The 25769-nt window shown below is 40.8% G+C and overlaps 2 protein-coding genes across 3 annotated transcripts; one reads left to right on the top strand and one right to left on the bottom strand.

Moving 5' to 3' along the window:
- The first annotated feature begins 12187 nt into the window (after positions 1-12187).
- On the top strand, positions 12188-17227 carry slc37a4b (solute carrier family 37 member 4b). Of its 2 annotated transcripts, XM_054625300.1 has the most exons (9): positions 12188-12335; positions 12669-12901; positions 14477-14723; positions 15791-15943; positions 16019-16104; positions 16193-16306; positions 16391-16456; positions 16562-16700; positions 16800-17227. In XM_054625300.1, the coding sequence occupies exons 1-9, from the start codon at positions 12188-12190 to the stop codon at positions 16964-16966; spliced, it is 1353 nt and encodes a 450-aa protein (XP_054481275.1). In that variant the 3' UTR covers positions 16967-17227. The 2 variants fall into 2 exon arrangements, with proteins under 2 accessions (XP_054481275.1, XP_054481276.1); XM_054625301.1 differs by lacking the exon at positions 16391-16456.
- A 4656-nt stretch (positions 17228-21883) lies between these two features.
- hmgn1b (high mobility group nucleosome binding domain 1b) lies at positions 21884-25049 on the bottom strand. Its single transcript, XM_054626012.1, has 6 exons — positions 24834-25049; positions 23514-23531; positions 23324-23353; positions 23189-23230; positions 22993-23100; positions 21884-22898 (listed from the first exon to the last, which is right to left on the bottom strand). Exons 1-6 carry the CDS (start codon positions 24849-24851, stop codon positions 22851-22853), a joined length of 264 nt encoding a protein of 87 aa, XP_054481987.1. The 5' UTR covers positions 24852-25049; the 3' UTR covers positions 21884-22850.
- Positions 25050-25769: the final 720 nt, after the last annotated feature.

The raw sequence follows: 25769 nt of genomic DNA, 5'->3' as shown, positions 1-25769 counted from the left end.
TGCCTTAATTGACGCCGCTGTCTAGTTTGAAATGCCTGCTACAAACAACGGTGCCTGTTTTCAAAGCCTAAAAAATATTTTCAAGAGCTGGAGCTTGTACATGCTCTAAATGCAGCCCTGGATCGATGCTGGAACTGAAAGTCAGTATTTTCATTTACGGCGTTTTAATTTACTTCACCATCCACCTCCACTACGGAGCTGCTCCTAAAGAGTCACTCAAAAAGGAAAAGCAGAATTTATCTTCAGGTTACGATCACTTTAATCATCATGCAGGTGTGGAAGGAGACAAATCGGCCTCGCTGTGGAATCACCACATAACTGTTCATTTATTGCTGTAACTCACGGGGTGTTCATCAGCGTGAAGCGTATGTGTGTTCCGAGGCTCCACTGTGGCAGACTGCAATAAATCACTGCCCCTTGGTCATTTATGAATACCAAGAAAAAAGTGTGGCATGATCATTATGCTTTGACTGCTTGCCCATATACCATCCACAGCACATACATCAGATCGGCCCTTCATCCAGTACATTTGCCATGACAAATTGCAGCTCACACTTGCAGGGCCCTTCAATGAGGATTGCAGTTTTCCTTCATTTGGCCTTCATGTAGTAGTGGACAAGGTATTTTTTAAGATGCAGCATTGTCAAGTGTCTTATTAGGATGTATTTTCTCCCTCTGAGTACTGAATTCAAACTTACACAACCCTAATGTTTTCCTTCTTGTGGGAGTAATTCACAAAAGAGCAGCTTGAGATTGGTTTGAAATCAGCTGTGGAGACGCAGGTTACTTTTGACAGGACCAACAGCCCCTGCTGTTCCGCAAATGGCTCCGCCATCAATGGTAAGAGCAGGTTCTGAAATCAACTTGACATTTTCCTCCTACTGCATGTGGCTTTCTGCTGGAACACATGTTCATCATGCGTTAATTTGCATTATCATCGCCCCGGCTTCCTCTTATTGGGCTTCCTGGAAACGGTTGATGCTGCTGAGCCTCACAGCTTGCTCTGTATTTGTCATTTCAATAGCATCCCTGGACTCATCGATTAGCATGAATTAACCCTCATGTTTTTCTTTATGAGCCCTCATGTTTTAACAATCAGCCTTTTCATACAGCTCTCATATTGAGCATTAAGGTTCCTTTAATACAAGAAAAATTATACCTCCCTACAAACAAGCAATACAATGTCTCTATATCACGCCTCATTAAAGCTTGAGTGTTTCATGCTGGGAATGCATTAGTCCTCCTGACACTACAAACTGAGGCGTATCAGTCAAATGAGAAGGAGGATCTCAGCCATGCGAGCTCTCCTTCTATTGGCAAAAAACAACGACTTGGTTATGGTAGGAATATTCAAATAATAACATAAAAACGGTACATCACAACCGTTCTCATAAAATAAGATAAGGTAAGATTGACCTTTATTAGTACCGAATAAATTATTTTGTACCGAATAAATTATTTTGTTCAGAATTTCAGTAAAGATAACAACAGAAGAATAGCAAAAAAGCAACAGATTACAAAATATGAACATCTATGAACAATAGAATAACAATTATCAGGTGAAAATAAATAATACTGACACCATTGGAGAATAGAATACAATGGCAATAAGAGTAAGGTAAATTTAAAAAAATAAGTAAAATACAACCAAAGATTAATTACAAGAGTAAAAATACAAAGTTTATAAGAAGTGTATGGTCCTTTTCCTGTGATAGTACCTATTTGTACTTTTATCTTGTGCTTTGTTTTTTTTGTTTTTTTCATGTGTTAATGACTCCAGTATCATGTATCTGCATAAACTTACCAATACTAATAAATACAAATATGTTCTTTAAAATACACTTAAGGTCAAGCAAAGCCAAAGTTGATCTTCTGAACCGCTGTAATTCAGACAAAAAGTAGCTCATATCTCCATGAATCCGGGGGCAATAGAATATGTGTGAGCCTCACACATGTGATCTATTCTTCTCCATCTGACTGTCAGCCATGCCCGCTTGACGTATAACACTGTCGTTTGGAGCAAACTGGGAGAGCGCTGGGCTCCGAAGAAACATGGAAACGCATCTTTCAACACAAACTAGTTAGGCAACAGGTGTGTTGGACTCGTTCCTGCATGACAGTGATACTGCCTCACTGTCAGAATGATTCATCCTAGTGCTGACTGTGGTAGAAATCATGCAAGGGCTTTCAAATGTTACACAGTAAGCTTCTTAATGGCCATTAAGAAGATGTTGGACAAGGTGGAAGCTCTCTAATATAGCACTATGTTATCCTGTTACTTGAATGCATTAATATGATGTATGCACTTTGTAAGTGAACTTTATACGCACACACATGCCATGCAGGCACTTTAACTTGTACTGGTACTTACTGATTATTTGATGGAGCACAAAGTCAGTTACCATCTTGAAATGCCTACAAAAAGACATGTGCCATGGAATGAATTTAAAATAGAAAATTAGGTCCATTTTATATTTTATTGCTCATTACAAGATGATTTAAAGGGCCAATGTGTAGCATTTTGGTGGATCTATTGGCAGAAAATGAATATAATATTATTAAGTATGTTTTTCTTTAGATATAATGATCTGAAAATAATAATCGTTGTGTTTTCGTTACCTTAAAATAAGCCGTTTTTATCTTCATACTGTCCTCTTCACTGGCTGCCATGTTTCTTCAGTAACTGACAAACCTAACACTTCATCTAAATGAGGCCATTAACATTGTCGCATTTCTGCTTTTTCATGTAGTTCTTGCACTGTATTTCTCCTACAAGCTTGGGAGACATGGGAGAAGTTTCCGTTGGTTGCAATCTGCAACCTCACCACTAGATGCTGCTAAATCCTACACACTAGACCTTTTAAGGACCTTTGACCTCTGCTGTCTTTTCTGGCTGTTTAAGGGGACATAGTTCTGAGAGTTTGTTTTCTGTGTAATTTTATGAAATGATGTTCCTCTCTGGTTTCACCATGGCGGTAGTATTTATTAGTGTCTTAAAAGTTCAATATTTTGCTCTGAAATGTTTCTAGTGAAGAAATACCACAATCTGACATATATGCACACTCTGCACTGCTTTCCCCACTGCTTAGACTGAGCGAGGGATTTCTAAAAGAGAGGCATTAACACCCTGTAGTATTGTTGAGCTGCTCTGGAAAAAGACATACACAACATGCCAATACATTATTCAGAGAAAGAATAGTGTACTTGTTTGAATGCCATTTTGCATTTCTTAAGAAAGCACAGTATGGTTGGTACCGTTCCAACTCCCTTAAAGAGTGCAGCATGGGGAAATTAATGAGTTCCTGTTAAAGGAAGCAGAATTGTTCCAGAGGACAAGGACTTTATACAAAGAGGACAAGAGCTTTCAAAAATTGGTCATGCTAATGTAAAAAGACCCAATACACAGATGGTGGCATTTTACTTTGATAAGCCTCTCGACAGCAAAATAGGTCCCTCCTTGAAAACTTTAACCAAAATGCTTCACCACTGACAGGTGACCAGGGAATAATAAAGGCTTACAGATTGATAATATTAAACCTTCCCTGCTGTGATTGTTGCATGATCTGTCCTTTTTCATGCTGTCCACAAAATATTGCATTTCCTCTATCGTCAAGGATTGTTCTTTTATAAATTTTAGTCGTATAAATTACATTAAGAACAAATGTCACTTAAATTAAAAGTCATGAAAGAAGCAGTCAAAAGATTCCAAATTCAGCAGCTGCGGCGCAGAAGAAGCTGCATTTGTGGCTCTGGCGTGCAGTAGGCATGATGAGCCACTGTAAAACACTGGGGCTGCCATTATCATATAATCGTAGCAGTCTGGTTTGCAAGTTTTCCCCTGCATCTGAGTGACCACTTCAACTTCAAGCCCCAAAATGACAATGTTAAAGGTGCTTTTTACGAGATTGGGAGAAATCCGATTGCCCTTCAAGGGCGACGGCTAAGCTGGCGGCTCGCAGATAGCAGGTGCTAACAGAGCTAACAGTGTTTACTTGAGGGGGAGCCAGAGGATGGTTTCTACGCTTCTGCGACAATACGTTATCAGTTGTAACTAAACGTATTGGGACAGAAGTATTCCCGACAGAACCGATGAATTTAGTTATTATTTGTATTGATTTAATTTACTTTTGTGTCAACCCTCTTTAATTGCCAATTCAAATATGGCACATGCCCTCTGACTATTTATGTTGAGACAGGACTGTGTTGCATCTTTCAGTTTCCAGAGGAATTTGTGTTTTAGGTCTTCTTCCTGCTCTTATTTTGAACTTAACTCTTCATATATCTTGTCTTGTTTTACTTCCTGTCTCAGCCTTTGTCACTTTCTGCCCCAGCTTCATCATTAGTTTCTCCTGCTCACTAAAATCATTGCATTGTTTCTTCTTTGTTTTTTTGCTGCCTGCTCTCCAACCTTGACAAGCCCGGCCTATTACCAGGGTTATCATTTTTAGAATTTGCATTTCAATGCTTTACTTAACAACAAACACTAATGATGAAAGGTTCATGTCATTAACTGCTGTGAACACCTGCACATTGCTTAACAGATGTACACACACAGTGCACCTGCACACACTCATACAAACACACACACACACACACACACACACACACACACACACACACACACACACACACACACACACACACACACACACACACACACACACACACACACACACACACATACAAGCCCTCTTACTTTTCCTACAAGAAAATCTGTAGGACATTTCTGTAAAGCATTCACAGAAATGGCCCTTTATTAATGTATAAAAGGAGAGATAAAAGTGCCTTGACTGACTTGAGCCCCTCTAGCCTGGCTGTTGAAGACGAGTTCAGAGAGACACCATGCTACGTTTGAAGACAAATTTCAAATGTTATCTACTTTTCAGATACATTGCTTTCAAATTGTGACCATGTTTGTGGGGAAAAAAAGGATTTTATTTTAGTGTAACCGCTTCAATAAATGTCAGCTCACCGCTGCCAGATGGAGAGCGATGGCATTAATTTGTTAGTTCAAGACAGGAGGAGTTCATGTGACATTCACCCTCGGCAGCACTGCTAACACACTTTCTAGTATGTTCAACACTATGAGGCACCGCCAGTCAGTCTGCGCTCTGACATTTATAATAACCCCCCCCCCTTGTTTGATCGGTGTAATGGGAACACGCTCTGACTTCACATGGTAATTATACAACAATAGAAATGGACTTTATGATTTCTAGACTGGGGTCAAGGCAACGTTCCTCTCATATGCATTTCACTGTTTCATAAATGGTGAACTACAGAGTGCAGCCTGAAATGGTATGAGAGGCGATAATGAATTATGCTTCGTGGGGCGTGTTAAAAAAGTGGGTCTGGATATGTTTATCCTTATTCCGCGCTTTCATTTCCCTCCCACTCCGGTCCACTCTGATTCATTTTTCTCATTAATTTATTCTGTTCAAATCTACATATACTTGTGCCAAGCCTGTGATTTTTTCTGAATAATTTAACAATGGGTTAACTAATTCATGATGGTGCAACTATCCAGTGATGGCGGCCTAATCATAATTGTGCTTCCTGTTTATCATGGATTACAATTTGCGTAGAGAGAAACATGATGGTCCATAACAGGTCTTATCGAAGCAGGCTTTGATTGAGACTGACAGGCATGTTTAATTCAGCGTCTCACTGAATGCATGACTACACTCTCTACAAATCGGTGCTGCACTGATATGACTGTCCGTCCCGTGTCATCAATTGGTATGCAATCCCATGTTCACAACGAGCACACCGGGGTTTAATAGCTCAGGAACCTAATAGCAAGTCCTGCTGCCTCCATTCAATAAACAATCAACACAGCCCATCAGCTCGCTTATACCATCCAATTATCCAAACGTTGCTCTGCAGATCCTCAAATTGCTTCTTATAACTCTTGAGAGAAATTTAAATTTTTATTAAATTTCCATCTTTACTTGTGGACTTTTTTTTGCCTCTGCACCTGTGATCTGTTTCCTTCACTTCCCATTGGTCTCTGCCCCGCAGCCTTGGGTGGCAAAGTGTAGAAGGCTGCATTATGGGAGATAAACCCCACGCAGAGTATCGATTAAGTAGTGAGTCAATCTGCCTTTGATGCTGGAGAAGGAAGCTTCACTTTTCATAAATAGTGCATGAACAAACGATTTTTTTTGTATTGATACAATAAAAAGTGCTCTCAACAAAACATTTGCATAACCCACCCTTGGACACATACCTTCTCGCATTCCAATTAGCATAGAGTAGAGCATTGTGTATTTTCCCGCTAACGCCTATGTATGCCGATGTATATTTGAATTCTACCTTGTGAAGTCTGAGCCAACTCCTCCAAAACACGATTAAGATTAAACTAATTGATTATAAGAGAAAAGAGGTGAGGACGTGTGACATTTTCTTGACAGCATCGCTGACGCAGTGCTGCACACGGGTGAAATTGGATCTGCAGGAAATAAGTGTAACCCCAGGTGGGGGGGGCAATCCTCATCATAAGCAGGGAGATAGGGAGAAAGAGAAGGGTGGGGAGTTGTAATGGCCAAGTCCCTGCCAAGTCCCCAGCAGCAGGGGCTGAGTTTGATGCATTAATTGGGATGTGAAGCTTATTCCTGCACTGTGGCCTGTCACTCTTGCTGTGAAACCCTGATTGCCGTTGGTAAGAGTTGACTGAATAAGCGGAGCAACTTTTTTTCGCCTTATGTGGTTCATCTGGACAGGTGCCATGATCCGAGACTCATTATTTATTTTATGCTGAAGGGGAGATACTCAGACAGATACTCGTAAACAGAAAGATAGTTCATTATGTTTTATTTAATGGTGCTACATTGAGACCATTAATGATTAATATAGCCGGCTGCTCAGCTGTTGCCATTAACATAGCAACAAACTATTATTTTTTACCTGTGCTCATACAGAGGTTACAGCTGGTAAGATCGTCCCGACCAACAGTGCAGAAAGCGTAGCGCCCACCATTGAGTTACCCCTCCAGTAAACACTGTTAGCTCTGTCAGCACTGTTAGATAAGATAAAATAAAATAATCCTTTATTAGTCCCCTGCGGGAAATTTGCAGGATTACAGCAGCAGAGAGGATAGTGCAAACAAGAGACATAAGTAAAAAACAAGATCAAAACAAGTATTATAAATAAGTAAATAAGTAATTACACAGTAAAGAATATTAAATAAGTTGCCGTTGTTTGCACTATTCTTGCTGTTAGCATTGTTAGATGATAGTCGCCATGTTGAGAGCCACGTGGGAGCAACAGATACGCTCTGAATTCCATATTGAGCACCTTTAATCGGGTAGCCTCACTGAGATCAATATCTCTTTTACAGATAGGTGGGAAGACGCAAATGGCCACAGCATGCTGCCTACAACTTTAAAATCAATTTCATTCGTTCCTACGTACGTCTTTAATGTCTTGACAGTAATACAGCGCAGATTCAATCATTATGAAACTCATATTTAGTGGGGCCGTGTTCAATTTTATGTTTCTTCTGTACTATCTAATCAAACACATAGGCAATTGGAACTTCTCATATTACATTACATTACATTACAGTCATTTAGCAGATGCTTTTATCCAAAGCGACTTACAATAAGTGTATTCAACATAGGTATTCAAGAGAACTACTAGTCACCAGAAGTCATAAGTGCATCTCCTTTCTTAAACAAGCATCTAAGAACATAAACCAGAGCAAAAGTATAGTGCAGAGGCAAACTAATACGAAAAGACTGACCAACCAAAATTAGTCAGGACAGTTATCACAGATCACAGTCACTTGCTTGTAGTTATTGTAAAATGGCTGTGTGGATGAACAGATGGGGCATTTCATGTGTTATTGTGTGAGTTCCTCGGCTGAAGTTTTTCTCTCTCTCTTTGAAAATATCACAGACTTTTAGAGCTTCCATCAGCTTATAGAAGTAGTGGCACCTTTTTTCTTTCCTCCAGTCATGGACACAACTGCTGATAGGCCCAGCTTTTTCAGCAAAGTGCAACGCTTGTGAGGACGACTATTTTCCCAAGTTGGAAACGTGGCAAGAAAACTACTTAATGTTTAAAGCACCATGGCAGAGGCTGTTGAGGTACCTATATGAGGTCTCCTAATCAGTCCTAACATCCTGCCTTGGACATTGACCGAGCTAGCTTCAATGTTCTCATGCTTCTTCCTTTAAATCCAAGCTCTTTTCTGTCATTTGGGAGTAAATTAATCTTTAATTCATTCAACAATACAGCCACGGGGCACTGTGTTGAAAACTAGGCTGAGGTATGTATGTAATTGGCATCATTGCAATCGTGTCCGAACGATGTTGCCTCCCGATTCACCAGCACATTAATAGTGAATACTGTGTATTATAAAGAACAACCGATGAGTTATTAGACGCGGTGCAGTGAACTCCCTCTCTCCGTGGATACTGCTGGCTGTCACTCACCGACGACCAAGTTAAAAGGGGTTTAACTTGTGTGTTGAAATTGGTGATGTCTCTTTGAGCGGAAAGAAAAAAGAGGAAAACAGAGATAGAAAACCAGCAAACATATGATTTAATGACTCTTAATTGTGAGTATGAAATAATTGAGCAGGCTGTAAAGTTCACAGTATGAACCACCAGTTGCACCTTCTCTAAATGGTTCACTGGCAGAATCTGGTTCTTAATTTAATACTCAACCAACATTTAGGTTTAAGAAAGATATTCTCATCCCAGAAGAAAAAACAACAACACAGCAAACAAACAAGTACAATTTTGACTGTAGGTGAAAACAGGAAAAAATGCATGATTCGGTAATTTGATCTGCATGAAAACAGCTGCATGGCCTCCTGGAATATGTTTCTTTCTGCAAGATTAATCACCTGTGCTGTTACATTACATATGCAAAATAAATACATTCACAACCTTATACAACAAATAACACATTCCTTTAGCTCCATCTGCTGGATGGAGAAGAAAGAAGACATTCATTGACAGAATACTATCCAAAGAGATTTTACAAAGACAAGATCTGAATCCTAATCTCTTCATTGTTAATATATTGGAACAGGTGTTTTAGTTATTGTAGCTGATTAGACCTCTGCTCTAGTAAAAGTTAAGTGGAGTTTTTTCTTAGGCCACTAAACTGCACGTACTATGATACAGGTCTGAGGGTGTTGGACGGAATTGGTTGTGCAGGGTCCTTCTGACTGCCGGTGATGAATTGCTCATTAACTATGTATCAGGCTGAAAGAACCTCTTAAGGAATCTTACTCAGTGGATTTTAGTGACTCCATCATGGATAAAAGCACATTTTAAACAGTGACAATCACGTTTCACGAAGACATACCAATAACAAATTACAACATCATCAAAGAAGAAAGAAAAACACAATACTTCATATGCCTAATATCCGTAAGAGAGTCATGCAGTAAACAAAAAGTGAAGCAAACGAAATTCAAAACGCCTTTTTTCACAGCAGACATTTTGAAATGTCACTGTAGGAAAAGCACAGGTGTAAGTAATAAAATTAATGTGGAATTCCATTCCGCTGCTTCAGTTTCAGGGTGTTGGCCTGTGTCTTCAAACACTCGCTGTTGCTGCACTATATTTACCCTCCACCACCTCACCCTTTTTTCCCCAGCATTGATAGAAGCTTTGGATTGTGGGCTTTGAAGGTGACCTGATACAGCATCGTTCCAGCTGGCAAAAGCGAATCTAACAACCTTGTTTGCACCATCTCCCCTGACCAGCTGCACCACTGCCTTATCTTTAAAACAAACTTTTAACTCCCCTCGGTAATTGGCTTTTAACTTCTTGTAGAACCTGTCCATCATTTGAGTCTGCATGTGCACACCAAACAGCAGTCATTTCAGTAGCCGTTCGACCTCCTCCAGTCAAACAGCCAGTAGAGCGCAGTGGTGAGCAGCGTGAGCTAAATGCTGAGCTTTGATAATCTCTACATAATATTGTCCTCTATATCAGTGGTTCTCAACCTTTTTTCAGTGATGTACCCCCTGTGAAATATTGTTTCAGCCATGTACCCCCTAACAAGCGCAAAGCATTTTTGGTTGAAAAAAAGATGTAAGACACTGTGCCATCAGTGTCTGATTTATTAAACTGTCAACACTGAAGATTGCATTGTTGCATTGAATTCAGTTCATGAACTTTTATTATATTCCTTTATTGATCCCCATGGGGGAAATTCAAGTGTTGCAGCAGCTCAACTACACAGACACAGACAATAAATACACATACTATACAACTACACAGACAATAAATACACATACTATACAACTACACAGACAATAAATACACATACTATACAACTACACAGACAATAAATACACATACTATACAACTACACAGACAATAAATACACATACTATACAACTACACAGACAATAAATACACATACTATACAACTACACAGACAATAAATACACATACTATACAACTACACAGACAATAAATACACATACTATACAACTACACAGACAATAAATACACATACTATACAACTACACAGACAATAAATACACATACTATACAACTACACAGACAGTAAATACACATACTATACAACTACACAGACAATAAATACACATACTATACAACTACACAGACAATAAATACACATACTATACAACTACACAGACAATAAATACACATACTATACTACTACACAGACAATAAATACACATACTATACAACTACACAGACAATAAATACACATACTATACAACTACACAGACAATAAATACACATACTATACAACTACACAGACAATAAATACACATACTATACAACTACACAGACAATAAATACACATACTATACAACTACACAGACACAGACAATAAATACACATACTATACAACAAAATAAAGATAAAGATAGAACTTACAATTATATTTTATTGAATATTTATTAAATAACTATTTTTAAAGGATTTTTGAATGGATGCTAATTTTAAATATATATATTTTTAAAAAAATCTCACTTACCCCCTGGAGTGCCTTCACTGCCCCCCTTTGAGAACCACTGCTCTACATAACAGATGGTATAATAGCACCAGGACATGCGGTGGTGTGCGGTAGTGTGTCACAGTGTGTCACGGTGACGCAACCCATGAGCCACTGATGCATGAACGCTCGTCGTCTTTTTCTCTTTTTCTTTCTGTTGCATGGATGGTATCTGCAAGAGGGACGCGGATGAAAGGAAACCAGCGTTTTAAAGGATTCCCTCATTCGCTTACCGGCGATGCGTCTGGCTTTATGTCGCGTTCAGTGACGTTAAAGCCCTGAAGGACACTCGGATAAAAGGAGTAAGGTTAACTAACTGTGGGTATGTTTGTATCAAAGGGTCCTGTCTGTCTCGGGCCTCTGTCTGTGAGTGTGTACATGCAGTGTATGGTGTTAGTGGGACACATTGATTCATGACTGGATACACTTACAGGCCATTTTAGAGCCTTATATTTAAATATGAGAGGCTGTAGGTTATGTGAGTTCCCAATTGGGCACCAGATATCTTCGGGGTTGCTGACTGGAGACCCCCACAAACAGACAGGAGGAATGTCTCTTTATCCTGAACCCGGGTTGTAAATAGCAAAGTGGCTGCTGGGGGTCAACTGACTAACAAACAGCTGTGAGAAGAAAGTTTGTTCTGTTTATTCATGGAGACTTGCGGCTACCCATTCATTCATACATCCAGCATCAAGTCCCTCTGTTGTGGTGTTGTGTCCAAACATAATAATACATGCTCTTGTATCTGCCAGTTCAAACTTAAGTGTCGATGTGTTAGATATCTGCCATTCCAGTATGACCAGTGGTAAGTATTTCTGTTATTTATAATGCTGTTTTCATTTTTCAGGCCGGTGTAAGGTTTCCCTCCCTCCATCCTCATTCTACAAGCAGCAGCCTCACACATATGACAGACAGCGTCCAGCCTGCAAGAAGAGAGCTGTCAAGAGCGTTCGTCCTCATGGAAAATATTTAATCAGCGCCACCTAGCCAATGCTGCGTCTAGTCTCTGTCCCAGTGCAAACAAGAAGTTGATAGTGTCTACTTTTTTACTGAGGACAGTCCCATTGGTGCTCTCAGCTTGATTGGACCCATAAACAAGACTCTACTGAACAAAAGACTCAGAGGAAATAACAATAGTTTTTTTTTTTCAACCTGAAGTTGTGCGTCTGTGTTTTTGGAACCAAGTGCAACCATGGGGGCCACAGGCTACGGCTATTATCGCGCAGCCATCTTCTTCTCCATGTTTATAGGCTACTCGCTGTACTTCTTCAACAGGAAGACCTTCTCCTTTGTCATGCCCTCCGTGATGGAGGAGATCGAACTGGACAAAGATGACTTGGGTGAGACAGTAGCGTGTTTTTTTTGTTTGTTTGGTTAACTCATATTAGGTTAAGCAATGATTGAGTATGTAATGAGGCTGTTGTTTGACAAAAACATTGTACAATAATGCCTAAATCTGGTTTATTTACCTTGCTATCCAAGAACAGTGCAAAGGCATTAGCATGCAGTATGTGCAATGTCTAATACAACACTTTGCTGTGCTTAGTGTCTGTTGAGGTCTTACTGGTTTTTAAGCAGGGAAATGACTCAAGTCTCATCCATCTTTGGTACAAATCTACAGTCTCTCTCTTGGTACATTGCTTTTAACAGTAACCTTCATTGTGTCCCTGCAGGTCTGATTACCAGCAGCCAGACCATGGCCTACGCCATCAGTAAGTTCATCAGTGGCGTGCTGTCTGACCAGATCAGTGCCCGCTGGCTCTTCTCCATCGGCCTCTTCCTGGTGGGTGGCATCAACGTGGCCTTCTCCTGGTCCTCCACCGTCCCCATGTTCTCCCTGCTCTGGTTCATCAACGGCCTGGGACAAGGCTGCGGCTGGCCTCCGTGTGGGAAAGTGCTGCGCAAGGTAATACCGCACCGTCTGCCACTTCATGCGACACAGATCCTCTTACTCAGTGGAACTTTCATGGCAAACGGAAGTCCCGCTCTCGAAGCCCAGGGCAGTATGGGACACCTGCAATTTATTCCGGGCAGCTGGTTGAAAAGATGTAAACCCAGAGTGTGGGAACCACCTGCTGCCAGTTATGTTTTCTCTTTCTACTGTGAGAGAGAGGGTGAGTGGTGGTGATAATTGCCAAAGCATTGATAGTTTGAGAAATTACAGGTTCACCTAACAAACTGCAAAGGCCTAATTCACAACCAGCTTTTTGGATCATAAAGCTCTAGTAAATGGCTCACATTGCAGGGAGGACTCTGACACACATGCTCTTTGAGCAAACCCCGACTCATTCTGCTGCTCTGCGCTCAGGGTCAACCCAAGGCTCCTGAGAAGCAGCCTTAAAAGTAGCAGTGCTCTATAGGTGAAGGAATAAATAGGCTTTGGCATGTGTTCTGCGTGCTGAAGGGGATCAGATTACAGGAGAAAGTATTTATAGAAGATCCTCAGCAGATCTTTCTGAAAGAAAAAAACTTTGACCATAGGTTTTCCCCTTGTCTAAAGAGGGTTAACTACTGTATGCTAGGAAAGCTCCAAGTCTTCACCAGTTTGCCACCGTTTCTGTAGCTCCTGTTCCACAGAGCCTAGTTAACATCGGCACACTGCAGATAAACATGGTGTTGATTCAGCCTGGGGGTTGTTCTTAAGTATTTGCCAAGTTCTCAAGTTACTAGTTACTCTGTTGGGTATGCTGGGTGAGGAATGCCTATAGCTGCCTTCAGCTGTGTTACATCATGAGTGTGTGTGGTTCTGATGCCATTTTATCCTGCAGCAGTTGAATAAAAGAAAAATCTGTACAATTTTTTTTTTTTTTTTTCAATTTGGAAAAGTCTATTTTTTGATGATATGTATGAAAACAATAGGTTGATAAAAAGGCCCTGATTAACTGTATCTCTGTGTAGTTCCGTTAGATGTTAGCCACACCGGTCACAACAATAAAAGTGAAGCTGTTTTCTCCATAGACATAAAGTCTACGGTTTTCCTCCACTGTATCACTGGCTGCAGAGTAGCAGCTGAGGTATCCGAGATTCGCTCAGCTGTGTTATCACTTGCGACCCCTACCAGCGGTGAGCCGGTTAAGAGTAGAGAATGAGGAGTGTTAAAACAGGCAATTAAAGGTGTTCTGGGAACATGTGAGTCCCCTTAAATCCCAAGAGGTCCTTGAGCATGCAGCCATAACAGGGCACCCAGAATATTATGCAGTTTGCTGTAGTAGAATGTGAGATTAGCCGTGGACAGACACAGAGGTGCACAATCACTCACAAACGCATAAATGCGAGTGAATGCACGATTCTCATGGCGAGATAAAAAATGATGTGAATCAGCGTGGTTTTGACCATAACCTGTGGATTGCTTCATGAACGTGGAGCATGGAAAATAGCAGACAATATGTACAGTATATAATAGTTGTAAACATACATATCAAAATTAAAACATTTAAATAAGTCTGCATCCTCTGCTTTGCTTTCTCCTTGTGTCTCTCAGTGGTTTGAGCCCTCCCAGTTTGGAACATGGTGGTCCGTGCTGTCCTGCAGTATGAATCTGGCCGGGAGTCTGGGTCCGATCCTGGTGACGGTGCTCCTGCAGTACTACGACTGGAGGACTATCCTGGCCATGTCGGGGATCGTCTGCGCCTCCTTCTCATTTGTTTGTGTGGTGTTCATAAAGAACGAGCCAAAGGACGTGGGCCTGCCCAGCATGGAGGCAGTGGCCAAGAAGGGGGCTAAGGGAGGTAGGTTTAACAGAGGCCACTTCCTGTGTGGCCGAGGATGGTTGCCTCAAACTATTACAGTCACATGGTCCCATATTAGCTATTAACATCCCAACAGTTGGTCTAACCCAACTCCACGACGCTATATTTGCAGTCATGTCATATGCCTGTATGGATTACAGCTACATACACAGTCACAGCTGTAAACCCTAAACTGTTAATCACTATGCAGATCAGGCAGAGGGGGTCATTGATTTTGATCCTTCAATAATATCCTCCTACATGCAGGCAGAGCAGTTAGTACCTCATCAATAACAACTGTTCTCTAATTTTGTGTACATAGTTAAATATAAGTTACCCAATCCATCCCTCCCTGATCTGTGACATTGTGGAAATTTGGGCAGGGACTTTAAGACTTTTATTTGAGTAATCTTGAGCGTTCCCCTCACCTACATTTCACTGAACATATCATAAATATAATTATGTGACAGTTTAATTTTTCAATCCTGACTCTGTTGTTAGCAGAAGATGGCTGTGTGGATGGCTGGACATATATAGAGTTTTTAACAGATCTGTCTGAGAGTAGATCTTTTCAGAACTGATGAACAGTGTAAGCAGTCATATACCAACATCACCAAAGTTGGAGTTAGATAACTGCAGGACACACTCCATAGATATACTCCTGATTTAGATTAGTCTGGGCAGAGATACTCAACTTGCTTAAACTAAACAAACATTCATGACATTTTACAGATAAAATGAATAAACATTAAAAAAAGTACATAACTCATATTTTATTCTAATTGTTTATTTTTAAATGAACTGACTTAGAACTTAACTTCTCAACTAGCTAAATGAACATGGCACCATGTTGACACTAGGCCCTTATGAAAGCATTTAACAGCTGCAATTGCACTTAAGTTGTTAATGCAAGTTGAGTATCACAGGCATGCTGTGTAGAGTAAGTTATTACAATAGTTTTATAATCCACACATACCAGTACACTGACTGATTACTGTGCTGCATGTATAAGGACTCATTGCTGATCTCTGGTTCATTTGAGCATTTGTACTTATCTCCTCCTCCAGGCAACAGTGAGAGCACCCTGAGTGAGTTCCTCCTCTCCCCTTTCCTGTGGGTGCTGTCTCTGGGCTACTTGGTGGTGTTCGGGGTGAAGACGGCTGCCACTGACTGGGGACAGCTGTTCCTCATGCAGGAGAAAGGCCAGACTGTTCTCATGGGTATGCCCTTCTCACTGGTTTGCACATCATCCGACTGGTTAGGGGTGCTGACATCAGCTGTTGTGTTTCCCACAGGGAGCACCTACATGAGTGCCTTGGAAGTGGGAGGTTTCGCGGGCAGCCTTGCAGCAGGGTTCCTCTCTGATCGAGCCGTAGCTCGGGTGAGTAACGGGTATTGGATCGATCAGGCAAATATGACAGGGATTATTGAGCAGGGTTCAAAACTGCCCTCTCTTTGACTTCCTCCAGAAAGGCCTGGGCACCCATGGCAACCCTCGCCACGGCCTGCTCCTTTTCATGATGGCCGGCATGTACGTGTCCATGTACCTCTTCAGAGTCACCATCACTCCTGAAATGCCAAAGGTAATTGCGACTTAATTTCCTTTATTTACTTTCTAAAATGCTGGAAGTGGACATGTATCACAGGAGCCTGTTGTGTTTGCACAGGAGGCTCCTCTTTGGGTCCAAATCCTTCATCCTGTCTCTGTCCTCATTGGTGTATCAGAAAAAGAGGTATGTTCAAAAAGGTTGTGGATTTTGTGGGTATAAAAAATGTGCTGTACTGAATCTTAGGAAATCATTTTGAGAGCACTGTGTTTTTTTCATCGTCGCGCACAGATCTGGATCCTGTTCCTCGGTGCTATGTTTGGATTTTCTTCCTATGGACCAATCGCCTTGTTCGGGGTGATAGCCAGTGAAAGTGCTCCTTCTAATTTTTGTGGAACCTCTCACGCTGTCGTAGCTCTGATGGCTAATGGTGAATTCAAATGAACCACCAGAAACACCTGTATCACTCACTGTAGTATTCCAGCATTTACACGTTTGCATTACCAAACAAGCTTTCCTTTTGTTACAGTTGGGGCTTTTATGGCGGGCCTTCCCTTTAGCACCATCGCCAAGCAACACAGCTGGGACATGGCCTTCTGGGTCGCCGAGGTGATAATGGCTATCGCCACCGTTGGCTTCTTCCTGGCGCGTAACATGCGCACCAAAATGGGACGGATCGCAGAGAAAACTGACTGATGTGTCTTCCTGAAGTGAGCCAGCCGCTGACGTCTTGTCACATGACCAGACGGACAGAGCTCTTGCAATGTTGACGACTCTTTATACAGAATACTGCACATTAATACAACGCCAACTAGACCAAACAAACTACTGTTGCACAGACGAATCTCACAAAAAAAACTTTAGATTCACAATCAGGTGCTTTTGTCACACACAGATGTTTCCTCATATTATACCTAGTGATGCACCAATATCAGATATAGGTCTGATACTGACTCAAATAGCTGGATAAATGGGACTATAGGACGGTCTGGTATTGGATACTATTATTTAAATTAATAATGGTAAAAAATAACAATTCAGTACATTTATATCTCTGTATTTATTAGTTTTTTTTGTCTTACAAAGCAATGTTTAAGTCAAGCCTGGTGGTGCCTTGCACATAAAGAATGATCTCAGCCTCTTCCACACGGTGAGACGTACAGCTTATTAATTAAACACTGGTATTGGATTGATTTATCGGGACTGAAAAAGTCGGATTGGTGCATCCCTAATTCAACAACACAAAGATGGCAAATGGTATCTGTTCATCACAAGCTTAGATTTTGAAGGAGCAGTGTGTAGGATTCAGTGGCATCTAGTAGTGAAGTTGCAGATTGCATCCTGAACAACCCGCCACTCACTCCTCCCTTTACAAAAGCCTTTCAGATAACTACGGTGGCCTGTAGGTTATGAAAAAATGCAGGAGCCAGTGTTTGGTTTGTCCTGTCTTGGCTACTGTAGAAACACAACAAGATATAAAGGGCTCGTTCTGATCTAATGAATGACTCTTATTTCAGGTGGCTGTACAGTAATGAAAACATAATTAGTATATATCCTTTCTGCTAATAACTCCTATACACAGGTCCTGTTCATTGCTTCCAATTAATCCTTGAGTCCGTTTTCATTTGGTGACATTTAAGATGGCTGTATACTAATGAGAACATGGACATGAAGGTGCAAACGTTTGAGTGGATTTTGTTGAGATAAAGTGGATGCGTGCTGCTGCTCATATCTTGCCTTCAGTGGAGGTCATTTCAATGTAACCTGTTGAATGTTTACTGATGGGCCAGTATATTCTAGACTATTATTTGTCTAGGGATTTGCACCAATGTAGTAGCATGTGTCATGTTCAAAACTGTAAAAGGCACATTATTTCACTGAAATGAAGTAATAGGAGAGCATGTTATTTTTATACACAGTAGTGTGCTACATGATCCAGAATGACACTGATGTCGACTTTTTGGGCCATGTCAGCTTTTGTGATCATGTGTATATAAAGAGAGCTGAAAATCAAAGGACAGGTGTTTCATCACTGCCACTGTGGTTGCGTACAGAAGTTACAACACTAGATTGTATACCGTTAACTTTCTCATCTCAAAAAAATCTGTGACTTTTGTCAACTCTAATTACCAGTGATTGTACCATGAACATCTAATAAATGTGAAGTCTACTTTGTTTGATTTATCTGGCAGTGGTTAAAAGTATCACATGACACCTTGCTGTGAGATTCTGTCTCTTGATTCAGCCAATTCTGAAAAACGCCTTCCCAAAGCTGAGAAGAGAATGTCTGCCCATGTCACACCTCTGCCCATGTCACACCTATGCCTAAAGGATAGGTGTACTTTTTTGTTCAAGTCTGTCTTAAAACAATACCCATATGCCCAGTACGAGCCCCAGTAAACACTAGCTACTAGTTACGAAGCACACAGGCACACCTTTGCTACTTTTCTTCCTGTTCTTTCCTCTTATCTTTTCTTGCCACAGCCATGTTTTAAAGGCAAGACTGTTTGCTCAGCTCGACAGATTACGCGCCTGAACTAGCAGCCACATATCTTATCGTTTCGTCACATGATCAAATAGAGACTTAACATTGGACACTATCGCCATACCCACCAGACAGATTTGCAATCATCATTGCAAATCTGTATATGACAAAAATACCAAAGAAATAATTCATTTAATTGAGTATTTTCTATAGCTTATTTATATTTTTTTTATGGTTTATGTAGAATACGCATATTATTCTTATATAGACTATTTTACCAATAAAAAGAAAACCATGATGGAGGTGGGTTTGCCTTTTTGAGCAAATGGCATAATTTCTCAGTAGTATTTTCAAAATGGCTTATAGTATTGCTGGCAGAAGTCAAGTCCGAAGGATTTTATATTTATGCCCCTGCACATTCCCATGAGGACATTGGGAACATCTCTGGTTGTGAAAAGATCCGTCCTCATGCAATTTCCAATTTAAGTAAAGGGGGAGGGGAAAAAATTAAGTCCTTGTCATATGCAAAAATGCACAACTGATGTGAGTATTTTGAAAGTTCCATCTTCTTTACTGCGAAGGTTTGTCTTATTTTGAATCTTCATTCCACTGCAGCTCTGCAGGGAAACACTCCTCTCCACAAAGAGAGATTTATTTTGAAAGAACAGACTAACTGTGGGAGAGAGGCAATATATTTTTTCAATTCAATTCAGTTTATTTTGTATAGCCCAGAATCACAAATTACAAATTTGCCTCAGAGGGCTTTACAATCTGTGCACATCCTCTGTCCTTAGACATCCTCTGTCCTTCCCTCACATCGGCACAGGAAAAACTCCCCTAAAAACCCCTTTAACAGGGAGAAAAAAGGAAGAAACCTCTGGGAGAACGACAGAGGAGGGATCCTTCTCCCAGGATGGACAGAATGCAATAGATGTCATGTGTACAGAATGAACAGCATAACAGAGATTATTATATTCCTTTATTGATCCCCATGGGGGAAATTCAGACACAGTGTACACAGCAGCTCAACTACACAACTACACAGACAATAAATACACATACTATACAACTACACAGACAATAAATACACATACTATACAACTACACAGACAATAAATACACATAAATACAACTACACAGACAATAAATACACATACTATACAACTACACAGACAATAAATACACATACTATACAACTACACAGACAATAAATACACATACTATACAACTACACAGACAATAAATACACATACTATACAACTACACAGACAATAAATACACATACTATACAACACATTCAATGTATATGACATAAATGATTCATATAATAAGACTACTTATAATAACAGTCAATATTTGACTGCTGAATCATAATATTAGCTGTATCAAAGACATTTAATCACCCATCACTTGAAGCATTAGGAAGGGATCTCTTCATGGGGTTTTTTCATTAGCTGTACTTGCAGACAGTTAGCATGTTAGCATTAGAAGCAATTGTTTTAGTAGTTGCAATGCTTAAAATCTTGAGTGAAACAAGGTGTGCCGTGTTTGTGAAATGTATGATAACGGAAAACAAACCCATCTGACAGCTTCACCGCTAAGCAGAAAAGCAGTGAATCCTCTACGTACTTCCGGGGTAACCTTTTTCCGCCGACCAATCACGGCGGACCCGGAAGAGAAGGCGCCATCGCTTCCGCGTCAGAGTGACGTCAGGGCGGAAGAGAAGGCGCCATCGCTTCCGCGTCAGAGTGACGTCAGGGCGCACGTTATCGGTTTGTTTACTAACAGGGAAAGTAAATATATATTTTTTTGTGAAAACGAAATTTGTAAAAGTAAAACTGCAGGGGTAAAACGGGCTGATAGACCAACGGCCCCCACAGGAGCTGTCCGTGGTGCTGAAACTCTTCTTCGTCTGTTTTTATTGGGATAGTTTGTAAAACCAGTGGCTTTACAGATCATAGGGACATTCTAAAATGTAGAATGTCCCTATGATCTGTAAAGCCATGTTGGTTCTCTTTGGATCCACCTACGTATGTGAACAGACATTCTCAGTCATGAAGTTTACCAAATCCAGGTACAGATCCTCCCTCACTGATGAACATCTCCACCTCAGACATTCAACCTGACTTTGATGGGCTTGTTAAAGCTCAACAGAGACTGGATTTCTCACACTGAATGCAAAAAAAAGAACTGAAGAACACTAAAATGTGGAAATATAACAAGTGAAATGGGACACTTGATCTTTTTCTTTTTTTTTGCACAGTTCTGAAAACATTAAATGTTTAATATAGGCATGTAAAGTGAAAAAGGCTACAAAACTGGGACACTTTTCTTTACACAGTTACACAGTTCAGTGACATGTCTTGTTTATTTTGCCCTTTGTTATTAATGTGAATGTTAATGTGAAAATGAAATGTTAATGTGAAAATGAGTCAAATGTTTCACATTTTGGAAATTCTATTTGAATAAATGATATTTTTGAAAGCTAACCTCACCTTTTAATTGCCAAATAATAACATACACTCTTACCAGCGGTCAAAACAATGCCATTTACTGCTTTTTATATAGAAATAAAATGTATATTATGCATAATTGAGTTCGGCATTTTGGCCCGGCCCTCCAAAATATTTTCAGTTGCTCATTTGGCCCCCTGGGAAAAATAATTGCCCACCCCTGCTCTAAATGGTTTTACGGGCGGAGTTAAACAATACACGTGTTTCTGCTACTATTGTGATTTTGCATCTCTATTTTAGTCCTCTAGTAAGTGCCACTCTGTGCACTGATCTTTAACCCGTCCTCTTCACCTTGCATGCACATTGGCTTTTATACCTTGACCCAAATGTTGAATGATATACTAACAATTCCCAACTTGTTGTACTTTTGGTGCCTTGACCAAACTAGTGACTTACCACTTATAAAATCAATATCACTTCAGAATCCTGCAGTGGATCTAGCACGCAATTTTTTTAGTACATAGTATTATTTACAAAGCTGAATTAGCAAGATTTCTCAATTTTTCTCCTTTAACCTTTTAGGTTTTGCCTTTAGAACAGTAACTGCAATGTTTCTACAGTCCTCCATCGGCAACCACGATCATTAACCAACCCCTCACAATGAAAGAGCGCAACAACTACCAACCGAGTTTTATTGGTTTGTTGATAACAATCATTACACAGGTACATCTATAAACAAATCAAAATAAACTGCACACTTGTACTGGATACAGATATCTAAAACCCACATGAATATTGCTACTGCTGGTATGCATTTGACATCTCAAATAAATGTACAGTTTGTTGGTTGGCCTTTAAGATGCCAATCTCAATTTGTAAATTTTTATGGTTACACGCCTCATAATCCTGGCTAAGAAAACAAATTCCATTTTTACCATCCTTACAATGTACCATTACACACTGCATATAGAAAGATTGAAAACCTTTTTTTTCACAGCAGCTATACAAATTTATTGCGATGCTATCACAGAACAGAGACACAACCAACACACGCGATGCACAGTTCTGATAAGGAGAGCTCCAGTACTAGGGATTTTAGCTTTATTGATCAGATTCATTAAGAAAACTGCATGAGTACAAGAGTTAACACAGAGGAACGAAGCTTACAAACATTCTAAAACACTGTTCTTCATTATAAACAATAAAACAATGAGTTGCCCTGTGACTTTGTCCATCCCCACCCCGGCACAGATTACATACACTGTCCCTTATAAAGCATATGGAATGTAATCCACGTGGACAAGATCCTCCGGTTGTTGCCCCAGCTCCTGTGAACGCCGTGCGTGAGCGTCGACGCGGTAACCTGTCCTGCACCCTCCCCTCCTTCACATTTAAAACTGAAATGAAATCCACTGACAGTAACAACAACGACCGCAATTTTTTTGTGGCGATGCAAAATTGTGGGATGCGACGAAATTCCCGTCTCCAAATTGACTTTTTTTCTTTCATTAAAAAAAAGTGTTCTCTACAATCAAACTACTAAAAAACCTGTATTTAGAAAATAGTTGATAAAAATATTCCCCTGAATTGTACAAGAAAAGAGGTACAGGGAGCACTGGTAAAAGATGTGGTGTGAGAGGTGTTATTCTGCCGCATCATCTTTTTCATCAGCTTCTTCTGTAGCCGGTGCCTGGGAAAAACGAAACATTTTTTAGCGTTTAAGTTTAATCACCACGGAGATCAGTTGGGTTTTGCATGTTTATATTTGATGCCCTGACCCTTACCTCTTCCTCAGCTTTGGCTTCGCCGTTCTCAGCAGGGGCCTCTGGTGCTTTCTCCTCAGGCTTGGCCTTCTCCACCTCCTTGGCTTTCTTAGGCTTAGCAGGTCCCTTCTGCAAACAAGAATATTCACCTTATTAGTCACTTTGTCAACAGTCTAATAAATTAGTCTAATCAGAGGTAATCAAAACAAAGACTGACCTTTGGCTTTGGTTTTGCCTCTGCCTTTGCAGGTGCAGGTTTCTGTGGGGACAAAAAAAATGAATGGTCAGCCCTGAGAATGCTGGTTAACGGCTTGCATGTAGTCTGCAACAGTGTGGGCTTGTTTGTACTTACTTCACTCAACCTGAGAGATCTCCTCTTGGCCTGCACAGAGAGTAAACAGACAAGATGATTACTTTTAACACATCAGCCAATGTCTCTCACTAATGGGGTGTTACTGACCCCTGGTGGGTGCACAGACTAACTGTTTAGTTTTTAAAAATCACAGGTATGTTTAAAAACAATATGGTTAATTATTACTCACAACTGGTTCTGCTCCTGCCTGTGAGAGACAACAAAAGAAAATAAATCAAATTATAGAATTTTCCTGCATTTTGAATGTGCCTTTGGTGAGCTCAATTGGTGGGGTGGGGGTAAGTTCCTGGGCTTTAAGTATTAGTTATGTAACTCAAAAGTGGGCGTTTCCAGAGAGAACATTAGCCTATGGATGAGCAGCTAGCCTCATACATGATTTAGGTTACACCAACCGCTATGATTGGCTGAGATATGTTCTAAATCTTGGAACAATGGAGCTCATAACTAACTTCTTAACCCGCTTACATTAATCACATCTATTACTCAGAAACATATCATAACTAATCAACGCGGAAGTGCATTTGCCAACACAACAATAAGAAAAGTAGAAGTGCAAGTTTGACCTGTTTTTAAACACAACACTGTAGTTTAAACAGCGGCCTGTGGAAGTGCTCTCCCGGCTCCCGTAGGTGATTTGTCTGTACTGTAAACTCCGGCGGAGGAGGAGGAGGAGGGTGGAGTGTGGAACGGACTCCGCCTCCCCGCAAACACATCCATTCATTGGTAATAAACGGGACTGCCAGTGTAGGGAGCGAAACCGAGCGGGGTAGCGACCGGTTCCCGCCACGAATTTGAAAACGAGTCACTCCGAGATGCTCAGCAGCGACTCTGTCGATCTGGTAGCAGAATCTACTAGAACCCCCCCAGCAACAGGAGCCATTGCATAACCTACGACTGGCCTGAGCCGACAGACAGACAGCAGACACGACGACCGCCTTCCCAAGAAACGCACTGAAAAACAATGGCGGCGATTCATTAACAAAAACAACACATGTACGCGGAGGGTTTAGGGAACACAATTCACACATTATCATAAAAAAATATAATTATTTCACAAGCAAGCCGAGCGTTAAAGCCTCTTAATTATTAAAGTATTCGTTCCCGAAAGTTTAGTGTCCATCGGACGACCCCCCTTAAAGGAAACAATCAATATGCCGCCAACTTTCTCTGCAGGAAAAAGCAACGTCGACGCTTTTGTCCTCCCCTGCAAGTAAATGTTATTTTATATAAAATTGCAATATCTCAGCGATCTGCAAAAGCATGCACACAGATAATCACTGCAGGAGAGACAGCGGAGGATCAAAACACCCGCTGCACGCCAACTAAACTCCCGTCCTGAAGCCACGTTTACCCGGAACACAAACAAGCAACATTTGTAACAACTCTGCCGGAGGATAGCTGGGGGGTGGGGGGGTTATAATTATAATATTATAATAATATAATAATAACACCGTATTACTGAATGCATGAAAGATGTCGGTCTACTCACTTTGCTCCTTTTAGGCATGGCTGGTTTGTGTGGGGTGGTTTATTTTTTTTAAAAAAGAAAATAGAGCTTAATGTTGCTCAATACAGGAGGAAAAATACAGTGGTATATATTCTGGATAAAGCGTACCAGTACAGTCTAATACAGCGCAGCGCGACGGTAATGTTCCATTGGAAGAAGAACTAGCTCAAACCGGATTGGATTCTCCCCCTCCCTCCCTATTCAAACCGTTATAGTTCCCGCATGATTGACGGGGCTATGTCCCGCCCCCGCTGCCCTCTGATTGGACAAACCAGTGGTTTTCAAATCTGGAGCTCGTACCCCTGTGGCTGCGTCACACGTCACTCAACAAACACCCGGCGAGCCGTTTGTCTCTCCGTGCAGCCATCTGCTTGTAACATTGTCATTAAATCTGACGTCCACCTCGCTCAGAAACCGCTCATATTTCTTACCAAAATGCTACTCGGGCCAGTGATGTATGTGTGTTATTTATGTTAGAAGCAGCCCATGTTTAACACGAGTGATAACACGTAGTTGTTGGGCTATTAGCAGAGGATCGTCCCCCAGACGAGTCTTTTGTATTTTAGCTTGGGGGGGAAAATGGCGACAGGATACGTGTGTGTGCAGAAACCTGGCGGTGTTGTCAGACGTCCGGGTCCAAATATGACTCCAGTTGGAAACAGTTGCAGTGTTTGTGTATTGGAACAAGTCCTTTCAGACATTTCAGGAATGAGACGTAACAATGAGACGTAACAATGTGACAACAATATCCAACTACCATGAACACAACATTTACTCTTAGTTTCACATGGGACATGAACAGCAGTCTACTCGGGGAAAGTCCTGTGTTTGTATGTTACATTACATTACAGTCATTTAGCAGACGCTTTTTTATCCAGTCAGTAGTTACATATCATTCACCCATTCACACACTGATGA

Source organism: Anoplopoma fimbria, chromosome 24, assembly GCF_027596085.1.
Source record: "Anoplopoma fimbria isolate UVic2021 breed Golden Eagle Sablefish chromosome 24, Afim_UVic_2022, whole genome shotgun sequence".
Taxonomy (NCBI): Eukaryota; Metazoa; Chordata; class Actinopteri; order Perciformes; family Anoplopomatidae; genus Anoplopoma; species Anoplopoma fimbria.
Note: the sequence above shows the minus strand (reverse complement) of the source record. Positions and strands in the feature narration are given on the sequence as shown.

Coding starts and splice junctions, on each gene's coding strand:
- slc37a4b (XM_054625300.1), top strand. CDS start 12,188: ATGGGGGCCACAGGCTACGGCTATTATCGCGCAGCCATCTTCTTCTCC. Junction 12,336..12,668: donor ACTGGACAAAGATGACTTGG/GTGAGACAGTAG, acceptor GTGTCCCTGCAG/GTCTGATTACCAGCAGCCAG. Junction 16,457..16,561: donor TTGGTGTATCAGAAAAAGAG/GTATGTTCAAAA, acceptor CGTCGCGCACAG/ATCTGGATCCTGTTCCTCGG.
- hmgn1b (XM_054626012.1), bottom strand. Junction 23,101..23,188: donor AGGCAAAACCAAAGCCAAAG/GTCAGTCTTTGT, acceptor TCTTGTTTGCAG/AAGGGACCTGCTAAGCCTAA. Junction 22,899..22,992: donor AAGCCAAAGCTGAGGAAGAG/GTAAGGGTCAGG, acceptor CGTTTTTCCCAG/GCACCGGCTACAGAAGAAGC.